The sequence below is a fragment of the Anguilla rostrata genome, chromosome 9, assembly GCF_018555375.3.
Source record: "Anguilla rostrata isolate EN2019 chromosome 9, ASM1855537v3, whole genome shotgun sequence".
NCBI lineage: Eukaryota > Metazoa > Chordata > Actinopteri > Anguilliformes > Anguillidae > Anguilla > Anguilla rostrata.
In genome coordinates, this window is record NC_057941.1 from 35,042,468 (window position 1) to 35,053,199 (window position 10,732).

At 42.4% G+C, this 10,732-nt stretch overlaps 3 protein-coding genes across 4 annotated transcripts in view; 2 read left to right on the forward strand and 1 right to left on the reverse strand.

Annotated features, from left to right (window-relative positions):
• The window catches only part of LOC135263665 (lymphocyte cytosolic protein 2-like), a 24,093-nt gene extending 23,820 nt beyond the window's left edge, over positions 1-273 (forward strand). For both annotated transcript variants that reach the window (XM_064351960.1, XM_064351958.1), the window contains one exon: positions 1-273. This exon is cut by the window's left edge and continues 436 nt beyond it. The gene's annotated coding sequence lies outside the window, so the exon portion shown is untranslated.
• A 2,859-nt stretch (positions 274-3,132) lies between these two features.
• syce3 (synaptonemal complex central element protein 3) lies at positions 3,133-4,493 on the reverse strand. Its single transcript, XM_064351963.1, has 3 exons — positions 4,404-4,493; positions 4,100-4,208; positions 3,133-3,713 (listed from the first exon to the last, which is right to left on the reverse strand). The coding sequence occupies exons 1-3, from the start codon at positions 4,410-4,412 to the stop codon at positions 3,544-3,546; spliced, it is 288 nt and encodes a 95-aa protein (XP_064208033.1). The 5' UTR covers positions 4,413-4,493; the 3' UTR covers positions 3,133-3,543.
• Positions 4,422-9,197, forward strand: LOC135263666 (forkhead box protein I3-B-like). Its single transcript, XM_064351961.1, has 2 exons — positions 4,422-7,499; positions 7,844-9,197. Exons 1-2 carry the CDS (start codon positions 6,905-6,907, stop codon positions 8,395-8,397), a joined length of 1,149 nt encoding a protein of 382 aa, XP_064208031.1. The 5' UTR covers positions 4,422-6,904; the 3' UTR covers positions 8,398-9,197.
• Positions 9,198-10,732: the final 1,535 nt, after the last annotated feature.

A 10,732-nucleotide genomic window follows, 5' to 3' on the forward strand; every position in this document is an offset into this window, starting at 1 on the left:
AACCAAGTATTATTATGTTTTTAGCTTAAGTTGATTTATCAGGTTAATTTTGTGACAGCTTGTGTAGCTGGCTACCCAGGTGTGTGGAGCTGTGGATCATTCAAAGTTTGCTGTATGGGGCTGTTCGTAAATCACAACCATTTTGTAGCACCACATTATCTCTGAATGCAACAGGGGCGACGCATTACAAATTTTGGTCACACCGATAGTGCTTCTCACAGCCTAATTTCTGGAATTTTACCGTTTTCTTCAATAAAACTGTGTTTCTGTGCATGTTCTGTCCTTAAATTCAGTAAATTCAGCCCTTATTTTCTGAAATACACCTCCTCGCCACCTCTGTTCCCTGTGTAACCGGCAACCTTAATCTTCAAGTATGCATACACTCCCAATGCACCTGGTTGCCATAGCAACTTTGAAACTTAAATCAAATGAAGTAGATGAATAAGCATCATGTCAGGAAGATCCTCCATTTTGATTTTTGCAGTCTAGATGTGGCAGGTCACAAACCACTGACTGCAAATTCAAAGGCAGCCATTAGTTGAGCAGCCCGGTCTATAAAAGCAGATTCACCCTTTTTTTGGCCTAAAATATTGCAGTGTGTAGTTAAGACAAGGCTCTGTGGCTGATTGTGAGGTGTAATCCATCTGAATAAAATGATCATTTTTACACCTATATGCAACACACCACTACATGGAAGCAAGTCAGCCATACCACCACATGCTCTGCTCCTGCCGACTGGCTGAATCTAAGTAGGTGTGGGCTTGGTTAGTACTTGGATGGGAGACCACTGAGTTGCTGCTGGAAGTGGTGTTGGTGGGCCAGCAGGGGGCAATCTTCCCTCTGGTTAAATAAACCCCAATGCCCCAGTAGGAGATGCTGCCTTCGGATGAGACGTTAAACCAAGGTTCTGACTCAGTGTGGTCATTAAAGATCCCATGACACTATTCGCAAAGAGTAGGGGGTTCCCCGGTGTCCTGGCTAAAATCCCAGATCTGGCTCTCGCAAAAAAATTGCTACCTAATCATCCCGATTTAATTGGCTAAAAAATGTTCTCTCTCTCCAGTGGAGCTGCTCAGTGGCCAACAATAGAGGATTGTGGCTGTACTGGGCAGCTCCCAGGTGTGAATGTGTATGAGTGCGAAGCAGGGCGTTCCTGCAAAAGAGCATCCATGCTCAGCGAGCCTACCATGGGTAAATAAAGGTTAAATAAAATAAAATAAAAGTGTAAATTGTGGTATCACGATCTCATGGATCTATATAAGATGTGGCTACACAGTAAAATGTTTAGTGTTAAATCAACAGGGTACAAAAGGTCCCTATTGGACGTATACGCATATGTTAGAGTTCAATTAACACTGGACATTTTACTGTGTATTTAGTACAATATTACAATTATGACAGTATTAACAAGGAGGCACTTATTTTATTGGTAAGTCAAAAACATGTGATTTTTGAAATATAACCAAAATATACTTAAAAGGGATTTACATTTTTAGGACATTGAGGGGTTTGAAGACTCCAGTTTTGGTACTGTAATGTTAAAGCGTGATCAATAAAGTTAGCAGTTTTTAAAAAATATATAACTGGATTTTCTCTATGTCACTCAGCTGGGCACACGTCATAGCTGTTCATGTCATATTATATCAGTAAGTATTGTATTACTTAGTATCTTTGTATTTTTTCTGTGGGTCTGCAGTTAAGTCAAATTCTGCTTGCTGTTGTAATCTGCTGACATGGCCAGCTACACTCCCAGGAGTTGTGTCAAACCCTGCCATGGCCTTGAAGCTTTTCCTAGCGAGTGTGGACCGCCCCCCACTGGTGAACGCATCGCGTACAGGTTCAGGATTGCGTTTGGGTTTCGGGTTCCGTTAACCGCACAGTGTGCGAACGCTGACCGCATCACCCGAACGTGACTTTGGCACATTTCAAATGTCGGACCGCAGTAACCGTCTCTCAGCCACGAGGTGAACGCGACACCGATATCGACGTCCCCGATCTGTCTCATTTACCTCCACTTTAAAAATCACACATAACGATAACGATATCGATATCGTTTGTGGGTGGTTCATATGTCAATTACCTCTCATTCACAGACTCCCAGAGCAAAATTAAACATTTCGGAAAGTAGTCCAAAACCCCTGGAGGGTGTGGAAGACAGGCTTGCACTCTTATAGGGTCAAAGATTACAGTAATCCTCTCCAATTACAAACTAACTGCTGTTCTTGGCAGGCTTATACTTTTATTCCTTAATATGATTCATGAGATAGTTTACCTGTCTTTAGGAGTAACAACAGAGAAATGGCGAGGAGTGTGTAAATAAAAACAAAATGGCTACACACAATGCCAATGTCATTTAGGCAGAGGTAAACTGTCAAACCACCCATAATAGCTCCACATGCAAAGTTCTACAGGCAGGGTTGAATTACAGGAGCACTTCAGATTAGTATATTTTCCTTTTTAACATGTTATATTAATAAGTTAATATAAACATATACGCCCTGGGAAACCACTTAATGCATCATCATCTATTAATTACAATGCTGGGAGTATCTGTTTCTTATGCTGACTAGCTGGTGTTAGTAATCGAACACAATAGATTTAGATAATATTTGCCCTTCAACTTTTCTATTTGCGTCACTATAAGGCTGAAGGGAAATACTCACTAACCATTTTTCTTATTTTTACGCTCATTAAAATATCTGTCTCTATGCTTCTCCATCTCAAGCATGGACTGCTCACGTGATGAGACAGTATGTAGGCTGTATCTGTATGTATGTATCTTTCTCTGGGTGATCATTTACTGCTGAGGATCCACAGGTATTTCTCTGGCCTATATCTGCTGTTTGTGAATTGTTTCCAAGAAATACACCCTATAATTCCTCTGTTAAAAAGCTATAACAAAGAAAATTTGACTGTTCCCTACTTTACATACAGTATGCCAGCTGGCTATTACAAATCCCACATCTCACACATTTCCCTTAATTTCACTTGTGTCAATCTCTGAGTGATCGAGGTTCAGAGGGACTGTACACAGCTCATTTACTGAATTCCTCAAAGTGTTTTCTCTGAAACATAAAGCAACAGAACCAACACAACCGTCCTTACCAATATCCCCTTTATCCAGAAACACGGTTTAAAAGTAATAGGTCTCACACCTCTATTGTTTATTTGCACAGTAGATGCTCCATGTCCAGACTAGGAATCAAAACTTATGAAACCCATTTGCTCAAACACAACAACAAATATTTTCATAACCACATGCCCAAATCAATAAACCAAAATACGAGTTTACAAATATGTCCCACGTGGCATCTACTCTTAATCAGATCACGTGGCCAACGTCTAACCCATGACATGGTCCGCAATTTCCAGTGCCAACAAATGGCCAGAACAGTCACGTATTTTAGGGAAACATTTGTCGAACACGCTAAATATGTCAGCTGCTGTTCTGAATATAATAACATTTGGGACTGAGTCTGAACACTGCAGCTATAACGTTTCATTTACGCACATTAAGGCTAAATTGCTGCAGAAATCTGACAGTTATGGCCAAATCCGTCCCGGGTCTGTCGACCTGCCGATGGCTTCTATGCAGGTGGTTTCTAGGAGATTCTTGCACTGAAGAAACTCCTCTTCCAGCTTCCGGGTGGATTCTCCCACCTCCGGACTGGTGCGAAGCACCACCATGTCATATGCCATCCACGTCAACTGCACTGCAGACGAGAAGATGTAGGCAGTCACAAACTGTACACTTTTGAGAGCAACAATGGCGATTTTTATTTATGTATTTGTTTTTACTTTTAATAACAGCGCGCCATTAAAGAGTGAGAGCGATCGTATTTGCTCGGCTAACGTTTGCCACATCCAATCAATAGGCATAGGCCTAGTCTATTTAGGCTGAGGATGCCGAGATCCCAAATGGAGATAATTAAGCATTTGCCACTATTATTCGGATAATGTTAGCTAGCTAGCTAACTTGCCTACACATGTCAATAACCGAACAGCCTTAGTTATCTTGGCTTACGAAGAAAAGATTATCGAATTTCTAGTAGACTAGCTCGCAGCTACGCAGCTATAGGCTGCACAGGTGTACATTTACCCGACACATTCTCCATGACCTCAACCATTTTTTCCATTTCCTTGCTCAAGTGGTTCAGTTCTTGCACAACGCCGTCATGCAACTCCCTTTCCCCCCGAGACTCTGACATCTATCCCGAAAAAGAAGAACAGACCAAGTCAATAATACTGCTCCGACCGCGCCATGTTTGGACATGAACTATACGGTAGTCGTGATTTTTTACGCTCGGATAATACACATACAATTTAGTTCAAAGTACAAACTAGGCCTTAATTAAGATGTCTTAATATCACATTAAATGCACCATTACTCGTTCATGACTTACAGTTGCCATGTTAACCTGGTGTGAAGAGAAACTTGCCCTCTAACGGAAAGTGCGCGTGAGCGTTGGACTGCTAACCTTTTGGTTGCAGCGCGAGATATTTCCCACATAGTCCAAATTCCATGGTGCGAACTAATATAGAGCTAGACTAATAACGATTAATGGCCTATTCATTAATACCTCATTAGTCCTCTTAATTATAGGCACCTAATTAGACCTCCTAAATAAAATACTTGCAGTAATGTTTTGCTAACCTCTGATAATTTTGTCCGTAGACCTAAGAATGAACGTGAGATGATTGTCACTAAATCTGTTTTAGTCAATTCCTCGGTATTTGAATTTAGTGTTTACAGGATAACGAGCATCAGAATTCAGGAGACACCCCAGGACTGCATTTAAATTCATAACAATAATAATAATAATAATAATAATAATAGGCCTCGTATAGCCTACTCCGAAAAAAACAATGAAACATAATCAGTGGTCACCAGAGATCACTCTAAGATTACTATGGATTTTTATTTTTTAATTTTTTAAATTCTGATTAGAAATAAACTAATGGATTTTCCCAAAGTCGATTGCTGAAGTGGGTCTAATAGTCCTACGTATTTTTAAATGTTATATTATTTTGTTTTTTTGTGTAAAATTAAAACACTTTCGGAGGCTAATCCCGTGATCATGTTGCCAAAAGTAGGCCTAACCCTTAGTGTCACGCAGATTTAGGCTACCAGTCAGAGTTGCTGCAACATCTGTAGCCTATTCAATTTTTAACATACGTTTACCTTTAGTTCTATATTGCTACAGTAGCTTTCTCTGTAAACTACACCGGATTAGTTGGTACCGTAGGTGGTCAAATGAAAGGTAGCCTAGAATCCGATAAACTGATTGAGAAAGTTATAATCTTCAAAATAAGTACTTGTAGCATGGCCATTGATTAAATACGTTTAAAAATAATATAGCCTACGTAGCCTACTATCCCTGACAAATTTTTAAAGAAAACAGAAAAGAAAAAGCAAAGCAAACATATTAACAGTCGATAAAATCTTCCTTTAATTAGTAATAATGGCTCATTCTGCGCGTGTATTTTCAGCCCCATGGGTGCTGCTATGTTATGCAAATTTAAAAGCGGGGAAGGGTTGAAAGAATTGGAAGAATTAATGAATACGAAAAAGTCCTTTGGCTACTTAATATGGGTATTTTCTGCGATAAGTAGGTGTTGACGAGCAGTTACGTAAATGAAGGTTGCAACTGTCCGCCTCTTGCGTCTAACTTGTTCAGACATACGAAAACGTTGAGCTCAGGCTACATAGGCTATAGCCTACATTAAATACCTCACTATGATTTCAACGCAAAAACCGTTCACAGTGTGCGCATAAACTAACGATAGATCATGGTGAAATAATTCGTAAAGGTTTGTTTCATGGTAGTGTGTGGCGTTTAACCCAGAATGAGGAAAAAAATGAATCAAAGAGCCCGTGTCAACTGCGGGGGTATTAGAGCAGGTGGTGCACCTGTTTTTCATTCGTTCTTTCCATTGTCTTCAAAGGTTGAACTCCCTTTCTAAAGATTTCTAAATTGAAGTTTTTACAGATCAATAAAATACAAATAAATACGTAAGTTAGTAAATACATAAACAATACATAACCGTGACTCATCAATTAACAAGCATCAATACGAATGAACTGTGAGATTAATTTGAGAGAAATTCCTATGAGACGCCAAACGATACACATGAGAGAAATGAAACACACGTATTTACTGAGAAATGAAGTACTGTCACACTTTCGCTATCAATCATAAGATAAGGCTAAAGTATGATCATTATACAGATCAGATCACAAATTTATTTATTTATTTATTTATTTGCAAAAACACGTTGAACATTTTTGGGGAGAGGGGGTAAAAATACCTGAAATGAATATGAACATACTTGAGTCAGTATGTAATGCAACGGTGCAACTCAATATGATGACTACTATGTATTTTTTATGATTATGTAATCCAGCTATAATCCTCTGCCATTGATTATATGTTCTATTGTCCGTTTATTAACGAAAAGAAACAGAGAAAGTGTTCAGGCTTGAAAAAAACTGTGAAAAAAGTAATCTCAGGATTCCTAGTGGAATTTTTCTCCACTCAGCCAGAGGGATTCTTCAGAATTGCCAGAGACGCACAAAGAAAGACATTATGACACTCAGAGGCATTCAGCCAATCAGGGACAATGAGGGTGTCGCCTCTATGGTATAAAGGGAGCAGGTGGAGGCAGGTGGCAGATTGTGACACACCTGACATTCCTGAATTTGCAGGGCACAAGTGTCTGAATCAGGGACGAGGACAGACAGAGAGAGAAAGAGACATAGAGAGAGAGAGAGAGATTTTATTACATTTCCTTGTGGGGCAGAAGATTTTTGTGGTGGAGAGTGAGGTCTTTCACCGGTACCCAAACAGCAGAAGAAGAAATCAGCTGACGAGTGCAACTCCAGAAGAGACTTTTGGGGGTGAGCATGATGACGTTCGAGCAGCAGGGCCAGTCGCCCCCACTCTGTGGGACGCAGGTCCCCAGTCTGGGGCAGGAGTCCCCAGAACTCAGCCTGTACAGCGACAGCTACTACACCTCGCCATCTCTACCCAGCCCCCAGCAGGTGGCCCCTTCCACTTACGATATGGGGGACTATGCTACCCCCCCTTCGAACCCCTACTTGTGGTTCAATGATTTTGGGGTCAACAGCACTCCTTATGTTGGTGGGGGTCCTGGGGTACCTGCTGCCCCCTTTATCCCCCAGTACTTTGGTATGCAGGGGGCCTACCCATACTTTGGTGGGACGGGGGTAGGGGGTGGCGAGGTGGGCTGGTTTTCCATGCCCTCCCAGGAGGAGCTGATGAAGCTTGTCAGGCCCCCGTACTCCTACTCCGCCCTTATAGCCATGGCGATACAAAGGGCCCCCGATCAGCGAATCACACTGAGCCAGATCTACCAGTATGTGGCCGAAAACTTTCCCTTCTACAACAAGAGCAAGGCAGGCTGGCAGAACTCTATCCGCCACAACCTCTCACTCAACGACTGCTTCAAGAAGGTGCCCCGTGACGAGGACGACCCAGGTAAGAACATCTCTCTCGCTTTTGCCTTTTCAGAGACCTTACAGCTGTGAGTGACTCTTACTTTAAAAAGAAAACAGAAATAGTTTGTGGCCAATTGGTATGCTCAACACCATGTTGCACAGCGGTCAGCGTCTGTCAGGATCGGTGTAAACCCTTATTGTGTCTGTCAGTTTGAAAATAGCAAAAGTCCTTTTACAGTACAGCTTCCGTTTTGTTTGTCCTGTATTTTGTGGAAGGAAAAGAATCTAAACAGCACACATAGATTATCAGCCGTATAATATGATTTTTCACCTGCTCAAAAGACATATTCTCACGAAAACTTTATTCCGCACTTTTCTCTCTAGGCAAGGGTAACTACTGGACCCTGGACCCCAACTGCGAAAAGATGTTTGACAACGGAAACTTCCGCCGCAAGAGGAAGAGGAAGTCTGACTCCCAGGCGGTCGATAGCAGGGACGGAGGGGCCAGGGGCGCAGAGTCCGGAGAGGGGAGCAGGGGAAGCAGCCCCAAAATCCCCAGTATCTCCAGCACCCCAGAGAGAGGCCCCTCCCCCGTCTCCTTGGGAACCTCCCACTGCCTGAACAACTTCCTGTCTGAGGTGTCCGGACTGGTGACGGGGGGGTCAGGTTTGGACTTTAATCCCCTTAGTCAACCATCACCCCTTGACCTGCCACTAGAGGGGCCCCCGGGGGTCACACAATTCGGGGGGTTCGGCTCTTATTCCCCCGACGCCACCGTACCGCAGTGGGAGTCTCTGCCTGCGATGTCCAGCCTGCAGTCCTCAGCTACGCCCTCCCCTGGGGCCTACAGAGGCTCGCTGCTCAGCCAGTTCAGCCATCTCTACCCGAGTCTGGACTCCCCCGCGGCGCTGTACCCCCAGAGCGGCACGGAGGTGTGAACACGACGGCTGCGGGTGTGCTGGCGCACAACGTGCAAGCTGCCATGCCCCGGGGGAAACCCCCCCTCCCTCCCTCCCTGCCTGAAATCAGAAGCGCCCCTCTGCAGCTGGGAACGTGGAGAGGGGCGAGGACGGTCTCGCTGCGGAGCGAGATTCGGCTCCCACAGGAACACCTGACTCAGCAGGGCACAGGCGCAGGCTCCCACGCTTCCCAGCGTGTGAGCGCTCTCGCATTCCAATCTCAAGCAGGGCCGGCTGCTGACATCATCGCAACCCAGACAAGAATCCCAACCGCTTCCTTCTTCCCTTCACCTCCGGTTGTCATGTCAACATTGTAAACAAACCTCTGTACACCTGACTCTGTAACTGTTTACACAAAACTACAAAACCCGAGGTTCCAGTAGCCTCCTTTTGGCACTTGCAGAATTGCTGGTCATTTCTCAGTGGCCTGATGGTAATATTACTGAGCAGATACATTGGAACAGACTGACAGTACAAAGGGACAAAATGTGTTGAATTCAGCATGACTCAAAATGTGTGCCCATAGCTTGCTGAAATGTGATAATTTGACAACCTTATTGGTTTAAGTATTTATGTATTTTTTATCTGTTTGAAATGTTTTTTTCTGGTTTATATATATATATATCCAGATATATTGTCTGGGTATTTATGGAATGATTGTGCGGGCAACATGAAAAGCGTTGCTCTCTGTAAATTTTTGTTTATGTGTGTGATATCCATCTGGGCTGTTAATGGCCAAAATGGCACAATGTTTGAAAAATAAAAATGTGAAACGAAAATATTCCTTGTCTCTTGCTTCATCTTAAAAGTGAGGTAATCACAAGTACACACAATACAATGACAAACCTGAAAACTACACCCTCATATTTGATGAGATTCATGTATTATGTACACATAGTAGTTAGTCAAATTGAATTCATTTCAAACTGTAAAATAAAGAAAGGTAGTAACACAATTTTATTGGTTTTGTCCATTTTAAACATATGAGGGAATGTTCATCACACTGGAAAGGTGTGTCCTCATGTGGACAGGTTACTGTTTGGGGGCTACTGTCAATGATCCACGTTATGAAGAGGGGGAAAATGAGAGAGGGATTATCATGACTGTTAAACACTCTACTGAGAGAGAGGGAGATAGAGAGAGAGGGAGCAACAAGTTTGACTGAAAAAAAAAACTGCTGAAGACAGAACTTGTTCCTCCAGGTTCCCCTATACTTGTATTTTCCTTCACCCAATCACTCTCCAACTCACTTTTTTTCACATGAATTCCTGTCCTCTTTTCCTTCTGATGGAACTCCCCCCAATTGCTCACATGACCACGGCCCTAAATAAATCTTTCCATTTTTTCATTTGAAGAAAAAAAGAAATTAATGAGTGAGCACATAAAAACAGGTCATTCTCAGCTCAGAGAGGAACTTTCTGGATGGAACCAGATATCATAGAATCACATAGACCTTATGTTCAATTTATGTGCCTGTGTGACAAATGTGGTCATTATTACTGCCTGTGTTTTGAATGTAAATGCAACAGACTCAGAGAGAGGCGAACACTGGGGTGTGGTGGGGAGGGTGTGAGTTGTTGGGTGGGGTGCGTGTGTCCAGTGGTGTGAACTTTGGATGGCTTCTTCATCAATTCCTTGTTAAATGTATATTGTCTCTGGTCAGACAATAGAATAAGGGCGTGATGCTTCTGGAATAAAATTTGAATGGACATTTATTCACCAGGTCATCACAGTTACATTTTTCTACATAGTAATGTGCCATACAGTATGAAAATTGTGACTGTCAAAAAGCTTATGGGTCCAATGGATTTTCATGATTACCAAAGTAGAATGTGTCCTAAAACTGTATATTTAGACTAATGCTTTGAGACAGTGTTAATACAAAAACGCTTTTGTATCAATTCTATTACTGCTTTATGAATTCCGTATTGGGCCTAATCCGAGTTCTGAATTCAATCCTGTTATATAATTATGTATTTTCATTTGTATATATATTTTAACCTGCAAATCTCAAGGATTTGTCTTGTTAATAATGGTAAAAAGTCACTGTATCAGAGCTCTAAGATGCCATTTAATATCCTCTCAAAACAAAGTGTCATGTAAGCATATTGTGAAAGGATTGTGTACATGTCCAGAAATGTGATTTGTTTCGATTGACCTGAGTGAGCACTGCCTTGGGCAACAGTCCCTGTTCACATGGGACAGTAGGACTGAAACCTGAATCACCCCCCTCCCGACCCCAGCCGGGGTGCAGTGTAACCCAGAGTTTCACAGGAGATGAAAAAAACAAACCCAAACCGACATCCTTATTTTC